Genomic DNA, 22,553 nt, shown 5'->3' with positions numbered 1-22,553 from the left:
TTGATTGCTTGACTGTTGTTGTTAGGACAGAACACTCGGATCAACCATTAAAGAGATGGGTGGGGCAAAAGCTTAAGAGGGTGTGAACGATGCTAAATGGGTGTAGACAAAGAATAGCTCTCCAGTAGATACCAAAACATTCAAAGGCCATTTTCTCAAAGTGAGGTTACAAGCTTGTCAACTTTCAAAGCAGAATTACTTTCCCATTGTTCCTCAAATGCAGTGTATGACATATCATTTTGTAGCTCTGAGTCTCTGCTTTTATCAAATGTAAAAAAAAAATCAGTTTCAAATTGTGCTACATAAGACCGAATCAAGGCGGTCGGTCACACATACACCCAGTCAGACTCTCTCCTGTTCCATTCATGCCCATATGGATAGTCCAGGTTGATCTTTTCTTAGGCTACATGGGAGGTTTATTAGGGAAGTGCAACGAAATCACAGGAAGAGAAGGACAGCAGTGTGACAACCGATACAACAGAGGAAGACTGACTGTGGGGTGGGGGGAATATGTTCAGTACACAGTAACAATGGTTATTAATAGAAAAAGATAGATGCACGGACTCCCTCACTGACATGACAGGCAGTCGATTAGTCATTGAACTTAACTATCTGCCCTGAGAGCACTCATATACCATGGTCTTTATGGATAATAATACCACATTAAAACAAAACATGACATCTTCGTTTGTTTCAATCAATAAAAACAGGAAGAGTCAGCCCCTGTGATCTTTAGTCATAGTAACCTCTATGAAGTCATCACGAGACAGACATCCTCCATGTTAATGTACACCACTATATCCATTCCCCTATATACAACACATATCAAGTGATTGCAATTACTAATACTACGTGTATCTATCTGATGTATGGGGGCATTACGGTGTCAATACTACATTTTAGTCATTTAACAGACGCTCTTGTCCAGAGGGAACATCGACAGATGTTTCACCTAGTCAGCTCTGGGATTCGAACCAGCAACCTTTCGGTTACTGGCCCAACACTCTAAACCTGGACTTCCTGCCACCCTTTTATATTAGGACAGCCTCCATCTCAGCAGGAGTTTCTTCCGCCTAGCAGCTGGTGCAGTAGTTCAGGTTCCACTGATAGTCGCATGGTCATGTCTTTGTCCAGTGGTTTGTTTCCATAGCTCCTGTTGTTGCAGGTTTTTGCAGGTTGTTGAAGGCTGTTGCAGGTTGAGTCCTCTTCTAATGTACATGTGAGTCTTACATCATGACGTCACAAATCATTCAATGTTATCACAGAGTGGCACAGTCAATGTCAGAGTTAATGACGTCATTTGCGGACCTAGAGAACACCCAACTACTTCTACACCCGTGACAAAGTTAGCTGCTATTTAGAATCGACAAGCAAAAAGTAAACGGCGTGTACGTACAGTAAGCAAACTTATAATATAGTGAAAGTAAATGGTTCGAATACGATAAGGTCATAGCCACAGTGAAACATCTCTGTATTTACACAGTTACTTTAACAATGCTACATAATGTCACAAAGTCCAGAATGTCCAGTAAAGTTCTAAAGGTCGTAGAATGCATGCCCAGGAATCCAAAGTTCAAAGGTCGAGTTGATATTATAATGAGATATCTGGATGGCAAGGCAACAAACAGGAACAACCTCAGTTAAGCTGGATCTAAGCAGAGGAGAGGGACTATGGAGAACCCTTGCATTGATACATGTTCAGTGTACATCTATTTACATTAAAATCAATTTTCTCAAATATACTCCAGAATAATCTGGATAGAACATGTAAGGCTTGTTTCCCGTACACAGCATTGGCCTAGTCCTGTACTACAAAGCATGCTGAATGGAGATTCTCCATTGAAAGTGGTTCTTAGTCCAGGCCTAGGCTTAATCTGTGTCTGGGGAAACTGGCCTATACGGTTTAATACATTGACACTACTTCTTTAGATAGTCCTTGGTGACGGCCTCCAAGAAGTTGGGAGCAGACATGAGGATGGTGAAGGTGCCGATGATGGAGAACAGAGTGAAGGCCACCAGACACAGCCTGTCCACCACGGCAGCAGCAAACTTCCACTCGCTGCAGATCGCAACTTCCTCATCCTGGTCCCTGAAGCGCTGGGCGATATACGACACCTCCTCCAGGATCTGAAAGACTTCCGGAGGAGTAAAGATCAACCCCCCTCCTCCTCCACCACCTCCTCTCCCTCTTCCAGCACCTCCCCCTGGGGGCTCAGCCTCCTCGCAGGGGGTCCCTTGGGCCAGTCCCCCCGACGCCACGCCTGAGTCGCTGGAGGGGAGACAGCGGGGGCTCTCCACAGCATTGTAGCTGAAGTAGAGGCTCATGCTGCCATTGGAAGTGCCAGTGGGGCAGGGGGCCTGGGAGAGGGGCGGGGTGATGCCCGTCACGGTGCCCATAGGTCCCATCTCGATGGAGCTGGCGCTGGAATGTTGCTGGGGAGGATGGCGGTACTGGTAGCCAGCGGGTTTGCGCTCCTCACCTGGCTGTTTCATTCGCAGAAACCAGGCACACCAGTTCAACAGCACTACCCTGACCTGGACAGAGAGAAGAGGGGGTTGAGACTGAAACACACACACAATGGCGACGATGGTGACAACAACGATAATGATGATGAGGGATACGATGAAGATTAGGAACGGGACTCACCCATCTGGGCATCTTGCCGCCCTGAGGGTCGTGGTGATGGAACTGCAGGACCAGAACAGTCACCACCACAGACAGACCCACTATCATCATTGTACTGGCAAAGTACTGAGCTACAAAACAAAAGCCACAACCACATCAAACATTAACACAGTAACATCACACGTGATACAGACACTGACCAAAATAAAAAAGAGATTGTGTGTCCCAAATGGCACTGGTCATGGCAAAAGCTGTGCACTAAATAGGGAATAGGTCGCCAGTTGAATGTGTCGTTGTATATCAGTGGAAAATCAAGCAACCCAATAAAATAACAGCAGTAAAACAGAACAAAAGGCCAAAAACACAGAGCTTTAGTGCTGAGTCATTGAGGGCACATCATGAATGGGTTCTCTCAGGGGAGGGACTGGGGGGAGGCAGGGAGGGAGGGATGTGAGGGAAGCTTCACCCCACTCAAGCGTTAACTCAACACTGTTCTTCCCCAAATATCTCAGCTCTGTAGCTGCCTCCCAGGCCAGTCACACCCCCCTCCCCCTCTCTGTTAGCAAACAACCGCTAAACAGTTCAGACAAGAAGAAATGCTAGCAGGGCAAAGTGCACATGACCGACTGTGGGATCAGGGGTTAGGGTTATCCCTAGTCGGCTTAGGAAGAGGGAGGGAGGGAGGGAGGGAGGGAGGGAGGGAGGGAGGGAGGGAGGGAGGGAGGGAGGGAGGGAGGGAGGGAGAGAAGAGAGGAGGAGGGGGAAGAGAGGAAGTGGAGGAGGAGTGAAATAGAGGAGGAAATAGAGAAGACAGAGTATGGTGAAGTGTAAGAGAGGGAGCAGGAGAAAAGAGGAGGAGGAAAACACGGAAGCAGAACACAAATGAAGATAAGCATGAGAAAGAGGAGGAGGTGGATCCAGGAGAAGAGTTGGATTCTAATAAGGAAGAGGAGTTGGATGAAGACACCAGATAGCAGTCCTGCCAGAGTCTAATCCAGCAGAGTGGAGGTGGGAAGTGCAGGGATGCCCCTACAGACCTACAGAGTGCTGACTAACACTGCCCTTCACTTAGAACTCTACGCAGCCCATCCCCATCGGAGCCTGTCAGCAGCTTCACATTCACACACACACAAAACTACATGAGTGTGTTAGAGTGAGACACACAGAGATGGAGCAGGGAAGGGTAGGATGGGGGGGAAGATGAGAGAGGGTGCTGACATTGCCACTTTTTGGGTATAGTGGGACCTCATCAGTACCCTGACTGTGGTTCAGTGTCTCGAGGCCCAAAAAACACATTCAACCAATCGACTAATCATCAACATGTGGATTTGACGGATCAGGTGTGTTAGTGCTGGTCTGGAACAAAAGCCTGCATACACAGTGGCCTTCTAGTAAGCAGGAGTGAGACTGAAAACAAACAGACTGAAATGAATAGGCAGCTTCTGGAGTATAACTCACTGGCAGGCAAACACGCTGTGTAGTTCATAGCGAAAACGGGTATCATTCAGTTTTATTTGACTCCTCAACGTTTTTAAGCGCTGAGTACTGGGCCTCCCTGCTGGTCAATGGCACATCAAATCTGACTGATTACATCAGAAACACAACTAACCGCAACTAACAGTTTCTGGTGCTAATACAAATACACAGATATTTACATGGTAAACAAATGTGGGACTATTTTGCAGGAAGATTGATAGAAACTGCATAGGTCTACAGACATACACATACACACACACTCCTCCTAGGTCTCCACACCAGAGAGGGGATGGGTGAATTAGTGAGCGTTTTACCCTCATATCACGAGTGTCTCATCGCAGCAGCTGAAGCCTTTGAAGTTCTCTCTCAGAACCTTTCCCCCTAAAGGTTACTCACCTCCCTCCCTCCCTCCATCCATCCAGCCTTCCGTCCTGCTCTTCTTCCTCTCCTCACGGGGAGCCTGGCTCGTCACAGCCTACTAATAACGTTGACAGTATCATCGTCATAGACAGCCTGTTCCAACACCATCCCGCTCCATTATAACATCAGGGGATTGACACTGACATACTGGACGCATATCACAGGAGGCTGGTGGCACATTCATTTGGGAGGACGGGCTCGTGGTAATGGCTGGAGTGGAATAGGTGGAATGGTGAAAAAAATCTGATGCAGCCGAAACCCGTTGGATTTTTGACATTTTGTTTCCATTGAACAAAGCCATACAAATAAAGGCATTTTAATGAATGATATGAAGAGTGCCTTGGTCCTCCTTTCTTTGGTAGAGTATATGCTCAGTGCTCCTTTGACATTTCACAGAGATATGCTGGTTCTTCGAAAAATGTATATGAAAAGCGTATACTATAACATGTCATGTCTCTAAATCGATACCCATCTGACCTCTATATTCTTTTATGTCCGGCGGATTCGAGAATAAAGATTTTCAATGGGAAAATGAGCCTGTCAGGTAGCCTGTAGCCTTCATTCTTGCACAGAATCCAGCCTAGCTGACGGGATAACATTTTCCAGATATTTTTATTTACCACCTTTTCTCTGGCCAGTCACCTTAATTCTGGCCATCCTACAAGGTTAAAAACTCCAATTACTTTTGAATGGAATATGATAGAGACCTGAGGTTTGGACCATTCAATTTCGACACAATTAACATTACTTTACCCATTGGTCAAAATATACAGTACCTGTAAAAAGTTTGGACACACCTACTCATTCAAGGGCGTTTCTGTATTTCTACTGTTTTCTACATTGTAGAATAATAGTTTTGTTGTCTTCACTATGAAATAACACATATGTACACAGATGAAAACAACAAATTGTTAACCTGTTGGGGATAGGGGGCAGTATTTGCACGGCCGGATAAAAAAACGTACCCGATTTAATCTGGTTACTACTCCTGCCCAGTAACTAGAATATGCATATAATTATTGGCTTTGGATAGAAAACACCCAAAAGTTTCTAAAACTGTTTGAATGGTGTCTGTGAGTATAACAGAACTCATATGGCAGGCAAAAACCTGAGAAGATTCCTTACAGGAAGTGGCCTGTCTGACCATTCCTTGAGCTTCTTGACTCTGTTTATTGAAGACTGAGGATGTTTGCTGTAACGTGACACTTCCTATGGCTCCCATAGGCTCTCAGAAGGCGGGAAAAAGCTGAACGATGTAATTCCAGCCCCAGGCTGAAACACATTAGCGCTTTTGGCAAGTGCTCTATCAGAGGACAATGGGCTGAGGCACGTGCACGAGTCGACCCCATGTTTTTATTTTCTATCGTCTTTGAACCTAAACACAGATTCCCGGTCGGAATATTATCACTTTTTTACGAGAAAAATAGAATAAAAATTGATTTTAAACAGCGGTTGACATGCTTCGAAGTACGGTAATGGAATATTTACAATTTTTTTGTCACGAAATGCGTCGTGCGTGTCACCCTTCTTTACCATTCGGATAGTGTCTTGAATGCACGAAAAAAAACAGAGGATATTTGAACATAACTATGGATTATTTTGAACCAAACCAACATTTGTTATTGAAGTAGAAGTCCTGGGAGTGCATTCTGACGAAGACAGCAAAGGTAATAAAATTTTTCTTATAGTAAATCTGATTTTGGTGAGTGCTAAACTTGGTGGGTGTCTAAATAGCTAGCCCTGTGATGCCAGGCTATCTACTGAGAATATTGCAAAATGTGCTTTCACCAAAAAGCTATTTTAAAATCGGACATATCGAGTGCATAGAGAAGTTCTGTATCTATAATTCTTAAAATAATTGTTATGTTTTTTGTGAATGTTTATCGTGAGTAATTTAGTAAATTCACCGGAAGTTTGCGGGGGGTATGCTAGTTCTGAACGTCACATGCTAATGTAAAAAGCTGGTTTTTGATATAAATATTAACTTGATTGAACAAAACATGCATGTATTGTATAACATAATATCCTAGGAGTGTCATCTGATGAAGATCATCAAAGGTTAGTGCTGCATTTAGCTGTGGTTTGGGTTTATGTGACATTATATGCTAGCTTGAAAAATGGGTGTCTGATTATTTCTGGCTGGGTACTCTGCTGACATAATCTAATGTTTTGCTTTCGTTGTAAAGCCTTTTTGAAATCGGACAGTGTGGTTAGATTAACGAGAGTCTTGTCTTTAAAATGGTGTAAAATAGTCATATGTTTGAGAAATTGAAGTAATAGCATTTCTAAGGTATTTGAATAACGCGCCACGGGATTCAACTGGCTGTTGAGTAGGTGGGACGATTTCGTCCCGCCGACCCTAGAGAGGTTAAACATGACAATTAATGATGAAACTGGCTCTCATGAGGACCGCCACAGGAAAGGAATACCCAGAGGTACCTCTGCTGCAGAGGATAAGTTCATTAGAGTTACCAGCCCAAATAAATGCTTCACAGAGTTCAAGTAACAGACACATCTGAACATCAACTGTTCAGAGGAGACTGCATGAATCAGGCCTTCATGGATGAACTTCTGCAAAGAAACCAGTACTAAAGGTCAGCAATAAGAAGAGACTTGCTTGGGCCAAGAAACACAAGCAATGGACATTAGACCGGTGGAAATCTGTCCTTTTGTCTGATGAATCCAAATTTACGATTTTGGTTCCAATCGCAGTGTCTTTGTGAGACGCAGAGTAGGAGAACAGATGATCTCCGCATGTGTGATTCCCACTGTGAAGCATGGAGGAGGAGGTGTGATTTGCTGGTGACACAGTCTGTGATTTATTTATAATTCAATGCACACTTAACCAGCATGGGTACCACAGTATTCTGCAGCGATACGCCATCCCATCTGGTTTGAGCTTAGTGGGACTATCATTTGTTTTCCAACTGGACAATGACCCAAAACACACCTCCAGGATGTGTGAGAGCTATTTAACCAAGGAGAGTGATGTAGTGCTGCATCAGATGACCTGGCCTCCACAATCACCTGACCTCAACCCAAATGAGATGGTTTGGGATGAGTTGAACCGCAGACTGAAGGAAAAGCAGCCAACAAGTGCTCAGCATATGTGGGAACTCCTTCAAGACTGTTGGGAAAGCATTCCAGGTGAAGCTGGTTGAGAGAATGCCAAGAGTGTGAAAAACTGTCATCAAGGCAAAGGTTGACTACGTGTTTGGTTACTACATGATTACATATGTGTTATTTCATGTGTTATTTCATAGTTTTGATGTCTTCGCTATTATTCTACAATGTAGAAAATAGTAAAAATAAAGAAAAACCCTTGAATGAGTAGGTGTGTCCAAACTTTTGACTGGTACTGTATGTTTTTGATTGGACACCCTAGTACATAGGTTCTGAGCCCTCACTGACATTAATAACTTATTAATGTACCGCTAGTCGAACCTAGCGAGGCCATCAGAGGATCACAGACTGTATTAACATACACATTAACACAAGATTTGCACACACTCATTAATACAAACACTCTGGCTTTACACTCACTAATGCAAAGCCAATCAAACCAAACCATAAGAGGACAGAGGATAACATATATATAACACACACACACACAGAACCCACCGATGAGAGGCACAGAGTCTGAGGTGGCGGGCATGATCTCAGCAACCAGTAGCATGAAGACTGTTAGAGAGAGCAAGACCGTGATACCTGGAGAAAGACAGAGGCGAGACAAAGACAAAGAGAGAGAGAGAGAGAGAGAGAGCGAGAGAGAGAGAGAGAGCAAGAATAAGTCCTTCTACCTGTTAAGTATAGCATGATAAAAGACAAGCAGGTCTAGAGGGACAGGGGTGGTGTGTGTGTGTGTATGTGTGCTGCCTCAGCCCAACCTGTCGCAGTAATATTCAGTGAAGTTTTATGCATGGCTAGCTGTGGACCAGCCAACACAGGACCAGAGGTTATGCCCAGGTGAGCTGATGATGTCATAAGATGTTAAACATGCAGCGACAGTCAGGGAATCAACAAACCACTGTCGTCCTTCATAAGTAATCTGCTCGCCTGCTGTGCCTGTTTATGTCTGTTACACTGCTACTGACTACTGGGTTGTTGTAAACACACATTTCTATTTGTGATAGGGGAAAATAACTTAAATCGGTTCTACCAAATTTCTATCAACATGTCACATGTGCAACCAGAGGGAAAACAATTCTAGATCACCTTTACTCCACACACAGACATGCATACAAAGCTCTCCCTCGCCCTCCATTTAGTAAATCCGACCACAATTCTATCCTCCTGATTCCTGGTTACAAGCAAAAATTAAAGCAGGAAGCACCAGTGACTTGGTCTATAAAAAAAGTGGTCAGATGAAGCAGATGCTAAACTACAGGACTGTTTTGCTATCACAGACTGGAACACGTTCCGGGATTCTTCCATTGGCATTGAGGAGTACACCACATCGGTCACTGGCTTTATCAATAAGTGCATCGAGGACGTCGTCCCCACAGTGACTGTAGGTACATACCCCAACCAGAAGCCATGGATTACAGGCCACATTCGCACTGAGCTAAAGGGTAGAGCTGCCGCTTTCAAGGTGCGGGACTCTAACCCGGAAGCTTACAAGAAATCCTGCTGTGCCCTGCGACGAACCATCAAACAGGCAAAGCGTCAATACAGGGCTAAGATTGAATCATACTACACCGGCTCCGACGCTCGTCTTATGTGGCAGGGCTTGCAAACTATTACAGACTACAAAGGGAATCACAGCCGCAAGCTGCCCAGTGACACGAGCCTATCAGATGAGCTAAATCACTTCTATGCTTGCTTCGAGGCAAGCAAAACTGAGGCATGCATGAGAGCATCAGCTGTTCCGGACGACTGTGTGATCACGCTCTCCGTAGCTGACGTGAGTAAGACCTTTAAACAGGTCAACATACACAAGGCTGCGGGGTCAGATGGATTACCAGGATGTGTGTTCCGGGCATGTGCTGACCAACTGGCAGGTGTCTTCACTGACATTTTCAACATGTCCCTGATTGAGTCTATAATACCAACATGTTTCAAGCAGACCACCATAGTCCCTTTGCCCAAGAACACAAAGGCAACCTGCCTAATTGACTACAGACCCGTAGCACTCACGTCCGTAGCCATGAAGTGCTTTGAATGGTTGGTAATGGCTCACATCAACACCATTATCCCAGAAACCCTAGACCCAGTCCAATTTGCATACCGCCCAAACAGATCCACAGATGATGCAATCTCTATTGCACTCCACACTGCCCTTTCCCACCTGGACAAAAGGAACACTTATGTGAGAATGCTATTCATTGACTACAGCTCAGCGTTCAACACCATAGTACCCTCAAAGCTCATCACTAAGCTAAGGATCCTGGGACTAAACACCTCCCTCTGCAACTGGATCCTGGACTTCCTGACGGGCCGCCCCCAGGTGGTGAGGGTAGGTAGCAACACATCTGCCATACTGATCCTCAACACTGGAGCTCCCCAGGGGTGCATGCTCAGTCCCCTCCTGTACTCCCTGTTCACCCATGACTGCATGGCCAGGCACGACTCCAACACCATCATTAAGTTTGCAGACGACACAACAGTGGTAGGCCTGATCACCGACAACAACGAGACAGCCTATAGGGAGGAGGTTTGAGACCTGGCCGGAAGGTGCCAGAATAACAACCTATCCCTCAACGTAACCAAGACTAAGGAGATGATTGTGGACTACAGGAAAAGGAGGACCGAGCAGCCCCCATTCTCATCGACGGGGCTGTAGTAGAGCAGGTTGAGAGTTTCAAGTTCCTTGGTGTCCACATCAACAACAAACTAGAATGGTCCAAACACACCAAGACAGTCGTGAAGAGGGCACAACAAAGCCTATTCCCCCTCAGGAAACTAAAAAGATTTGGCATGGGTCCTGAGATCCTCAAAAGGTTCTACAGCTGCAACATCGAGAGCATCCTGACATGTTGCATCATTGCCTGGTACGGCAATTGCTCAGCCTCTGACCGCAAGGCACCACAGAGGGTAGTGCGTACGGCCCAGTACATCACTGGGGCTAAGCTGCCTGCCATCCAGGACCTCTACACCAGGCAGTGTCAGAGGAAGGCCATACAAATTGTCAAAGACCCCAGCCACCCCAGTCATAGACCTTTCTCTCTACTACCGCATGGCAAGCGGTACCGGAGTGCCAAGTCTAGGACAAAAAGGCTTCTCAACAGTTTTTACCCCCAAGCCATAAGACTCCTGAACAGGTAATCAAATGGCTACCCGGATTATTTGCATTGTGTGCCCCCCCCCCCCAACCCCTCTTTTACGCTGCTGCTACTCTCCGTTTATCATATATGCATAGTCGCTTTAACTATACATTCATGTACATACTACCTCAACTGGGCCAACCAACCAGTGCCCCCGCACATTAGCTAACCGGGCTATCTGCATTGTGTCCCGCCACCCAACACACGCCAACCCCTCATTTACGCTACTGCTACTCTTTGTTCATCATATATGCATAGTCATTTTAACCATATCTACATGTAAATACTACCTCAATCAGCCTGACTAACCGGTGTCTGTATGTAGCCTCGCTACTTTTATAGCCTCGTTACTGTATATAGCCTGTCTTTTTACTGTTGTTTTTATTTCTTTACTTACCTATTGTTCACCTAATACCTTTTTTGCACTATTGGTTAGAGCCTGTACGTAAGCATTTCACTGTAAGGTCTACACCTGTTGTATTCGGCGCACATGACAAATACATTTTGATTTGATTTGAAATATGTATACAGTTACATATCGCAATAATATTTTGGACAATATTATATCGATACTTTGACTTCAAATATCAATTTGTAAAAAAAATGATAATAACATATTTTTTTTGCCAGGTACAGTAGCGTTAGACAGCGCTAGTCGGCTGTACCTCCGGCAAAATTCTGGTAGAGCGAGCGAGATAAGATTGTCAGACTTATAACCTCTTGGCCAAACTGACTTGTTAGACTGACAGTTTCTCTGATATGTTCAAGGCAAGTTACCAATTGGAAGAGATTACAGGTAACTGCTGACCCTGCGATATCTATTAATAAACCTGAAAGAAGTCCAGTATAGATAGAACTCCGTAACAGACAAAACTCCAAGTTGGCTTCCCGGGGTTCCTTCGTTACCCAGGGAGATCTTCTCTCCGGAGTCGGCGGGCAGCAGAAAGACCAGCAGGGCCAGGCCAGAGATGAGGACACAGGGGATGAGCAGGTTGAGACCGTAGTAGAGGGTTCGTCTTCGCATGGTGACGGTGAAGGTGACGTCAGGGTAGGGCTCCTTACAGCAGTCATAGTACAGCTCATTACGCTTGGCAGGGACTCCTAGGAGACACACACACACACATTAAAAAACACACAGGGGGGATTCAAAATCACTGCATTTACATTGATTCAACGATGGACTGTTCACATTTTCTTTGACACACACACAAGTACGAACCCCACATTTCAAAGGACATATAGGCAACACATAACACAGGCTGGGGATCTCCACGCACTCTCAAACACGTGTTCCTTTTGCTAAGCAGAGTTAATCTCAGTAACACGCCCCCTCTGGCAGTGTGGAGTAAACATGAAATGTGCCATCAGGATCAGTCTGACAACCCCCCCCCCCCCCCATACGCAGACACACCCCTCAGGGACCCTCCACTGGCCCAGATGGGTCACAACAGCCTCACCCCCACCCCCTCTCCCACAACCCCATTCCCACCCACCTCTATAGAGATAGCGACAGAGGCATGGACATACTGTACATGCTGAGAGAGAGCGAGAGAGAGCGAGAGATAGAGAGCGAGAGATAGAGAGCGAGATTAACCACATCGTACCCACGAGGTCCCACTCTCCATTGGGTATGTAGGTAGACGTGTCCACGTCCAGCATCTGCAGGTCCAGCAGCCAGCCGTTGTGGGTCCACGAGCCAAACTTTAGGTCACACTTCTGGACGTCGAAGGGGAACCAGCGCACGTCGATATAGCAGGTACTCTTCAGTATGCCCGGGGGGATGTACTGGCAGTAACCTGACGCATTCACCAGCACGTTGGTGTGGAAGGTGGCATCAAATCTCTCATCAGCACTGTAGGGAGAAGGGGAGAGATGCATACCTTTAACATCTCAATAGATCCATGTCAAAATGTATAAGTATTACTTATATATTTGATATGTAAGTCAGAATACAAGGAGACGGAGTGTATGTGTGTATTAGAGAGAGAGAGAGAGAGAGAGAGAGAGAGAGAAAGAAAGTCATTCTACCTGTTAAGTATAGCATGATAAAAGACAAGCGGGTCTAGAGGGAAAGGGATGGTGTGTGTGTGCCTGGGTGCGTGTGAGTCTTTGCTGCCTCAGCCCAACCTGTCACAGTAATGTTTAGTGAAGTGTTATGCATGGCTAGCTGTGGACCAGCCAACACAGGACCAGAGGTGATGCCCAGGTGAGCTGATGATGTCATAAGATGTTAAACATGCAGCGACAGTCAGGGAATCAACAAACCACTGTCGTCCTTCATTAGTAATCTGCTCGCCTGCTGTGCCTGTTTATGGCTGTTACACTGCTACTGACTACTGGGTTGTTGTAAACACACATTTCTATGGTAGAACATATTACATATGTGTTAAGAGGTCAGCTAAAGCCCGAGTTAGAGAAGCTAAAACAGTCAGACAACCTGTCCTGTGTCAACACACACACACCCTGTGAGTAACGTACACAGATCTACAGTGACACACACACACACACACACACACACACACACACACACACACACACACACACACACACACACACACACACACACACACACACACACACACACACACACACACACACACCCTGTAAGTAACGCACACAGATCTACAGTGACACACATGAACCAGTGGTGATTTTAGCATGTAAATCTTGATGGGGCAAATCTTGGTTCGTGTCAACAAAGCCACAACACAACACTAAACAATACATTAATTGCACTATAACGGTGACAAACGGTGCCCACAAACTGTTAGGGCCTACATAAAGCTGTCCCAACAGCAGAGTCCCAACAGCAGTCCCAACACCTTACCACTGCTACACCTGGCTATCAATGGAGTCTCATCTGGCAGCGAAACAGTTCATTCAGCCTCATTTACTGCCGTTTAAAAAACAATTGCTGATATGGCTGACTTGCTTAAACAAATGTGTTTTTTATTGACAATTGAGATGTACAAACTACGGCATAAGGAGACGACAAGCGGATAAGAGGCAATCCGTGATTTTGATTAAGACATTAATGACCAAGCTAGGACGAACGTAGTCAATATAACTATTTGTTCAGCACTTTTGAAATGTACAGCAAAAGAATTCAGAGCATGGGCCGTTCTTACAGTGTTCTCCCTGCATACAAAGTCAGAGCCATAGGATAAATAAAGGGCGCATATAAGCAGACAATGAAAGCTCTTACAATATTTGATGATGACATTTCTCTAAAACAGGCTATAGGTTACATGTGCACCACCAAGTCAGAACAGTAGGCAAAATTAAGAGGTGAAAATAAACCAAATTATTAGGGTGAGGCACATGGGCTACTAACAGCTTACTACACAACATACACTTAGTATTACTTTCTTAGCTACAGAATACATAACTCCCTGGCATATTACATCATTTGTACAGCAGCATAAGATCTTTTTGGACTGACCTTGTTGTGCTGTGATCACTTGAACAGGAATGTGGCGCTGCGGTCCTTCGTGGGGAAATTTTGTCATCAAACTTTGTCATCAAAGTCTGGCATTCTCCAAGTTAACATTTGTTTTGAGCGCGGCACAAATCATGCTTCATTGATATATTACATTACATTTAAGTCATTTAGCAGACGCTCTTATCCAGAGCGACTTACAAAATGGTGCATTCACCTTATGATATCCAGTGGAACAACCACTTTACAATAGTGCATCTAAATCTTTTAAGGGGGGGGGTTAGAAGGATTACTTTATCCTATCCTAGGTATTCCTTAAAGAGGTGGGGTTTCAGGTGTCTCCGGAAGGTGGTGATTGACTCCGCTGTCCTGGCGTCGTGAGGGAGCTTGTTCCACCATTGGGGTGCCAGAGCAGCGAACAGTTTTGACTGGGCTGAGCGGGAACTGTGCTTCCTCAGAGGTAGGGGGGCCAGCAGGCCAGTGGTGGATGAACGCAGTGCCCTTGTTTGGGTGTAGGGCCTGATCAGAGCCTGAAGGTATGGAGGTGCCGTTCCCTTCACAGCTCCGTAGGCAATCACCATGGTCTTGTAGCGGATGCGAGCTTCAACTGGAAGCCAGTGGAGAGAGCGGAGGAGCGGGGTGACGTGAGAGAACTTGGGAAGGTTGAACACCAGACGGGCTGCGGCGTTCTGGATGAGTTGTAGGGGTTTAATGGCACAGGCAGGGAGCCCAGCCAACAGCGAGTTGCAGTAATCCAGACGGGAGATGACAAGTGCCTGGATTAGGACCTGCGCCGCTTCCTGTGTGAGGCAGGGTCGTACTCTGCAAATGTTGTAGAGCATGAACCTACAGGATCGGGTCACCGCCTTGATGTTAGTGGAGAACGACAGGGTGTTGTCCAGGATCACGCCAAGGTTCTTAGCACTCTGGGAGGAGGACACAAGGGAGTTGTCAACCGTGATGGCGAGATCATGGAAGGGGCAGTCCTTCCCCGGGAGGAAGAGCAGCTCCGTCTTGCCGAGGTTCAGCTTGAGCTGGTGATCCGTCATCCACACTGATATGTCTGACAGACATGCAGAGATGCGATTCGCCGCCTGGTTATCAGAAGGGGGAAAGGAGAAGATTAATTGTGTGTCGTCTGCATAGCAATGATAGGAGAGACCATGTGAGGATATGACAGAGCCAAGTGACTTGGTGTATAGCGAGAATAGGAGAGGGCCTAGAACAGAGCCCTGGGGGACACCAGTGGTGAGAGCGCATGGTGCGGAGAAAGATTCTCGCCACGCCACCTGGTAGGAGCGACCTGTCAGGTAGGATGCAATCCAAGCGTGGGCCGCGCCGGAGATGCCCAACTCGGAGAGGGTGGAGAGGAGGATCTGATGGTTCACAGTATCAAAGGCAGCAGATAGGTCTAGAAGGATGAGAGCAGAGGAGAGAGAGTTAGCTTTAGCAGTGCGGAGAGACTCCGTGACACAGAGAAGAGCAGTCTCAGTTGAATGCCCAGTCTTGAAACCTGACTGATTAGGATCAAGAAGGTCATTCTGAGAGAGATAGCAGGAGAGCTGGCCAAGGACGGCACGTTCAAGAGTTTTGGAGAGAAAAGAAAGAAGGGATACTGGTCTGTAGTTGTTGACATCGGAGGGATCGAGTGTAGGTTTTTTCAGAAGGGGTGCAACTCTCGCTCTCTTGAAGACGGAAGGGACGTAGCCAGCGGTCAAGGATGAGTTGATGAGCGAGGTGAGGAAGGGGAGAAGGTCTCCGGAAATGGTCTGGAGAAGAGAGGAGGGGATAGGGTCAAGTGGGCAGGTTGTTGGGCGGCCGGCCGTCACAAGACGCGAGATTTCATCTGGAGAGAGAGGGGAGAAAGAGGTCAAAGCACAGGGTAGGGCAGTGTGAGCAGGACCAGCGGTGTCGTTTGACTTAGCAAACGAGGATCGGATATCGTCAACCTTCTTTTCAAAATGGTTGACGAAGTCATCCGCAGAGAGGGAGGAGGGGGGGAGGGGGAGGAGGATTCAGGAGGGAGGAGAAGGTAGCAAAGAGCTTCCTAGGGTTAGAGGCAGATGCTTGGAATTTAGAGTGGTAGAAAGTGGCTTTAGCAGCAGAGACAGAAGAGGAGAATGTAGAGAGGAGTGAGTGAAAGGATGCCAGGTCCGCAGGGGAGGCGAGTTTTCCTCCATTTCCGCTCGGCTGCCCGGAGCCTTGTTCTGTGAGCTCGTAGTGAGTCGTCGAGCCACGGAGCAGGAGGGGAGGACCGAGCCGGCCTGGAGGATAGGGGACAGAGAAAATCAAAGGATGCAGAAAGGGAGGAGAGGAGGGTTGAGGAGGCAGAATCAGGAGATAGGTTGGAGAAGGTTTGAGCAGAGGGAAGAGATGATAGGATGGAAGAGGAGAGAGTAGCGGGAGAGAGAGAGCGAAGGTTGGGACGGCGCAATACCATCCGAGTAGGGGCAGAGTGAGAAGTGTTGGATGAGAGCAAGAGGGAAAAGGATACAAGGTAGTGGTCGGAGATTTGGAGGGGAGTTGCAATGAGGTTAGTGGAAGAACAGCATCTAGTAAAGATGAGGTCAAGCGTATTGCCTGCCTTGTGAGTAGGGGGGGAAGGTGAGAGGGTGAGGTCAAAAGAGGAGAGGAGTGGAAAGAAGGAGGCAGAGAGGAATGAGTCAAAGGTAGACGTGGGGAGGTTAAAGTCACCCAGAACTGTGAGAGGTGAGCCATCCTCAGGAAAGGAACTTATCAAGGCGTCAAGCTCATTGATGAACTCTCCAAGGGAACCTGGAGGGCGATAAATGATAAGGATGTTAAGCTTGAAAGGGCTGGTAACTGTGACAGCATGGAATTCAAATGAGGAGATAGACAGATGGGTCAGGGGAGAAAGCGAGAATGTCCACTTGGGAGAGATGAGGATTCCAGTGCCACCACCCCGCTGGCTCGATGCTCTAGGGGTATGCGAGAACACGTGGGCAGACGAAGAGAGAGCAGTAGGAGTAGCAGTGTTATCTGTGGTAATCCATGTTTCCGTCAGCGCCAGGAAGTCTAGGGACTGGAGGGTAGCATAGGCTGAGATGAACTCAGCCTTGTTGGCTGCAGACCGGCAGTTCCAGAGGCTGCCTGAGACCTGGAACTCCACGTGGGTCGTGCGCGCTGGGACCACCAGGTTAGAGTGGCAACGGCCACGCGGTGTGAAGCGTTTGTATGGCCTGTGCAGAGAGGAGAGAACAGGGATAGACAGACACATAGTTGACAAGCTACAGAAGTGTTGTTTCTTGTATTATTGTCTCCTGTGTCTTTAGAGAACTGTTTCACTTTGATATCCTTTTTCTTCTGTCCTGATTTTCTCTTTCTTTTCTTCTGTTAACTAGATATTCTTTGTTGTTCTTCGTTAGCTAGCTAGCTTCTTCCAAAAGAGTCCCTAGCAACTGCTTAGCAACTGGTAAACAATTCAGCTTGCTAAGATAACTACAATTTTATGAAAAATAGTTATTTTCAAAAGCCTATCTTCTTTGTTTGTTGCTTGTTTTTTCTCCTATTCAGTCTTGCAGTTTTCTTTTGCTTTTTTCCGATGTACTTCACTCTAAAAACCATGTAAATTTCAATATTTGTAGGAGCTCATTTTTCAGCTGCTGCTGCTCAAATTGGAGTTCCGGAACTCATGGCCAATGTTGAATGTTTATAATTTTAAACTAGGAAAAGAGCGCCTTAGTCTTAGACTAGGGACCACACAGCAACTCCACTGAATAGCAGGCTCAGGATTGCTTTGCAATGCTTGCAGTTAGCCACTGATTCCTTCCAAAACATTTGCGATTTCCAACTTGTTGTGTAATGTTTATGTCCAATGGCCGATGAGCACCGATAGGTTTTATCTATAATTTCTCTTCATTATTTCTCTGACAGGGATTAAAAAGGATTTGCCAGTAGAATGTCGACTTGATTCATAATGATGACTGCTAGCTAAGATTTTGAAAGTATGATGTTGACATGACCAGTTCAATCAAAGCTACTGTAGATATATGATTTGGCGTAATTTTATGTGTGGCCAAACTTTATTTAACTTGGCAAGTCAGTTAAGAACAAATTATTATTTACAATGACAGCCTACCAAAAGGCCTCCTGCGGGGACGGGGGCTGGGATAAAAATAAATAAAAAATTAAGAAAAATATAGGACAAAACACACATCACGACAAGAGAGACAACACAACATAAAGAGAGACCTAAGACAACAACATAGCATGGCAGCAACACATGACAACACAGCATGGTAGCAACACAATATGACAACAACATGGTAGCAACACAACATGGCAGCAGCACAACATGGTAGCAGCACAAAACGTGGTACAAACATTATTGGGCACAGAAAACTGCATAAAGGGCAAGAAGGTAGAGACAACAATACATCACGCAAAGCAGCCACAACTGTCAGTAAGAGTGTCCATGATTGAGTCTTTGAGTGAATAGATTGACATAAAACTGTCCAGTTAAAGTGTTTGTTGCAGCTCGTTCTTGTCGCTAGCTGCAGCAAACTGAAAAGACGAGCGCCCTGGGATGTGTGTGCTTTGGGGAGCTTTAACAGAATGTGACTGGCAGAACGGGTGTTGTATGTGGAGGATGAGGGCTGCAGTAGATATCTCAGATAGGGGGGAGTGAGGCCTAAGAGGGTTTTATAAATAAGCATCAACCAGTGGGTCTTGCAACGGGTATACAGAGATAACCAGTTTACAGAGGAGTATAGAGTGCAGTGATGTGTCCTATAAGGGGCATTGCTGGCAAATCAATTTTTATTTTTGTATATTTTTTTTACCCCTTTTTCTCCCCAACAGTGCGTGTGTGCTGGAGGCGCTTGAACGCTGCGGAGACCTTGAGCCTTCTTGGATGGGCACTTCTAATGTAACTCTATGTAATGACTGCCGTGAGAGAGAGTGGACCAAAACGCAGCGGAGTTAGTGTTCATCATATTTAATTCTTAAACGGAACACTATACAACTACAAAATAAGAAACTGACAGCCAAACAGTCCTGTCAGGTGAAACACAATGACAGAAACAATTACCCACAAAACCCCAACGGAAAAACATGCACTTATGTGTGACTCCCAATCAACAACAACGAACTTCAGCTGTGCCTGATTGGGAGCCACACACGGCCCAAAACAAAGAAATACAAAAACATAGAAAAAGAACATAGAACGCCCACCCAATGTAACACCCTGGCCTAACCAAAATAAAGAACAAAAAACCCTTCTCTATGGCCAGGGCGTTACACTCTATGGCAGCATCCAAGGGGCTTGAATTTTCTAGCGTCCCCATGAGTGACAGAACACTGAGTCAATCACGGTGCAATGCTCTATTTTCTGCTGGCTTGCCCCGCCACCATAGAAAGCACTGAGCTAGGCTGAAACACCTGCATTTTGGAGCTGCTGTCAGGGATTTCCTCGTCTTCTGACGATATAACGAAATCATCGTCGGAAAAGGTAGACCAATACGCAGCAGGTATGTGATTGTTCATTTTGAACATTTATTCACTTCAAAACGAATACAAAACAACAAACAAGAAAACGAACGATTCACTGACAGTCTGCAAGGCACAAGGCTAACACAGAACAATCACCCACAAAATACAAGACAAACACACCCAACTAATATAGGACTTCCAATCAAAGGCAACACCAAACAGCTGCCTTCAATTGGAAGTCCAACCCCAATTAACTCAACATAGAACCAGACACACTAGACTAAACATAGAAATACCTAAACATAAACCAAAACCCGGAAATACTAAATCAAACACCCTTTTAACAAACACACCACCCCGAACCACATAAAACGAATACCCTCTGCCACGTCCTGACCAAACTACAATACTAATTAACCCTTATACTGGCCAGGACGTGACAGCTGCTTTATTCAAAAAAACAAAAAACAGACCATGTTTGTATGCGGCTTTATAAACTCAATTATATACACTCCCGTTCAAACATTTGGGGTCACTTAGAAATGTCCTTGTTTTTGAAAGAAAAGCACATTTTTTGTCCATTAAAATAACATCAAATTGATCAGAAATACAGTGTAGACATTGTTAATGTTGTAAATGACTTTTGTTGCTGGAAACGGCTGATATTTAATGGAATATCTACATAGGCGTACAGAGGCCCATTATTAGCAACCATCACTCCTTTGTTCCAATGGCACGTTGTGTTAGCTAATCCAATTTTATCATTTTATAAGGCTAATTGATCATTAGAAAACCATTTTGCAATTATGTTAGCACAGCTGAAAACTGTTGTCCTGATTAAAGAAGCAATAAAACTGGCCTTCTTTAGACTAGTTGAGTATCTGGAGCATCAGCATTTGTGCGTTCGATTACAGGCTCAAAATGGCCAGAAACAAAGAACTTTCTTCTGAAATTTGTCAGTCTATACTTGTTCTGAGAAATGAAGGCTATTCCATGCAAGAAATTGCCAAGAAACTGAAGATCTCGTACAACGCAATACCCTCCCTTCACAGAACAGCGCAAACTGGCTCTAGGGTTAGGTTTGAACCAGGATGTGGACATGAAGCTAGGGTTAGGGTTGAGGCTAGGGCTTAGGGTTGAACCAGGATGTGGACATGAAGCTAGGATTAGGGTTGAGGCTAAGGTTAGAGTTGAACAGGGATGTGGACATGAAGCTAGGGTTAGGGTTGAGGCTAGGGTTAGGGTTAAACCAGGATGTGGACATGAAGCTAGGTTTAGGGTTGAACCAGTATGTGGATATGGGTTGAGGCTAAGGTTAGGATGGAACCGGCATGTGGACATGAGGCTAAGGTTAGGGTTGAACCGGGATATGGACATGAAGCTAGGGTTAGGGTTGAGGCTCGGGTTGAACCGGGATGTGGCCATAGGGGTTAACCCCTAGACTCCTAGACTCAACCGGGATGGACATAGGGGTTAACCCCTAACCCCTAGACTCAACCGGGATGTTGAGTCTAGGGGTTAGGGTTGAACCAGGATGAGGACATGAAGATAGGATTAGGGTTGAGGTTAGGAATGAACCGGGATGTAGACATGAAGCTAGGATTAGAGTTGAGTCTAGGGGTTAGGGTTGAACCAGGATGTGGACATGAAGCTAGGATTAGGGTTGAGTCTAGGGGTTGAACCGGGATGTGGACATGAATGTAGGGTTAGGGTTGAACCAGGATATGGACATGAAGCTAGGTTTAGGGTTGAGGTTAGGGTTGAACTGGGATGTGGACCTGAAGCTAGGAATAGGGTTGAGTCTAGGGGTTAGGGTTGAACCGGGATGAGGACATGAAGCTATGTTAGGGTTGAGGTTAGGGTTGAACCGAGATGAAGACATGAAGCTAGGATTAGGGTTGAGGTTAGGGTTGAACCAGGATGAAGACATGAAGCTAGGATTAGGGTTGAGTCTAGGGGTTAGGGTTGAACCAGGATGAAGACATGAAGCTAGGGTTAGGGTTGAGTCTAGGGGTTAGGGTTGAACCGGGACGAAGACATGAAGCTAGGATTAGGGTTGAGTCTAGGGGTTAGGGTTGAACCGGGATGAGGACATGAAGCTAGGGTTAGGGTTGAGTCTAGGGGTTAGGGTTGAACCGGGATGAAGACATGAAGCTAGGATTAGGGTTGAGTCTAGGGGTTAGGGTTGAACCGGGATGAGGACATGAAGCTAGGGTTTGGGTTGAGTCTAGGGGTTAGGGTTGAACCGGGATGAGGACATGAAGCTAGGATTAGGGTTGAGTCTAGGGATTAGGGTTGAACCGGGATGAGGACATGAAGCTAGGGTTTGGGTTGAGTCTAGGGGTTAGGGTTGAACTGGGATGAGGACATGAAGCTAGGGTTTGGGTTGAGTCTAGGGATTAGGGTTGAACCAGGATGAAGACATGAAGCTAGGGTTAGGGTTGAGTCTAGGGATTAGGGTTGAACCAGGATGAAGACATGAAGCTAGGGTTAGGGTTGAACCAGGATGTGGACATAAAGCTAGGGTTAGGGTTGAACCGGGATGAGGACATGAAGCTAGAGTTAGGGCTGGGGGATGGATCCAGTGATTAGGTGGGACTGGGACTGGGGTTGAAGTTGTAGTTGGAGCGACTGGGTGTAGAATCTTACCTGTGTGAATGAACCATTATCAGATATGATCAGACACACGAAAACACATCCACAATGTCACTAGCACAGGTAGCACAAGTAGCACAGTATCAGAAACGAAAACACACACTGCGGGTCCTATGGGGCCCACCCTCCCTTCCCCTTCTGTCAGGGGTCCATCCCCAGCAGTGGACCCCAGCAGTGGAAACCCATTAAGGCACCTGACAGTTCTATTCAGACCCCTATCAAC

The 22,553-nt window shown here is 46.0% G+C and overlaps 1 protein-coding gene across 2 annotated transcripts in view; it reads right to left on the bottom strand.

The window, feature by feature from the left end:
• Window positions 1-399: 399 nt before the first annotated feature.
• Window positions 400-22,553, bottom strand: part of LOC106611786 (neuronal acetylcholine receptor subunit alpha-7) — a 78,557-nt gene continuing 56,403 nt past the window's right edge. For both annotated transcript variants that reach the window (XM_014212368.2, XM_014212369.2), the window contains 5 exons: window positions 12,390-12,637; window positions 11,692-11,886; window positions 8,144-8,230; window positions 2,648-2,757; window positions 400-2,535 (listed from right to left, as the gene is read on the bottom strand). In XM_014212368.2, the coding sequence (XP_014067843.1) occupies window positions 1,918-2,535; window positions 2,648-2,757; window positions 8,144-8,230; window positions 11,692-11,886; window positions 12,390-12,637 (1,258 nt within the window). In that variant the 3' untranslated portion in view covers window positions 400-1,917. The remainder of the gene's footprint in view (window positions 2,536-2,647; window positions 2,758-8,143; window positions 8,231-11,691; window positions 11,887-12,389; window positions 12,638-22,553) is intronic.

This window comes from Salmo salar, chromosome ssa09 (assembly GCF_905237065.1).
Source record: "Salmo salar chromosome ssa09, Ssal_v3.1, whole genome shotgun sequence".
Taxonomy (NCBI): domain Eukaryota; kingdom Metazoa; phylum Chordata; class Actinopteri; order Salmoniformes; family Salmonidae; genus Salmo; species Salmo salar.
This window is presented reverse-complemented; position numbering and strand designations above follow the sequence as displayed.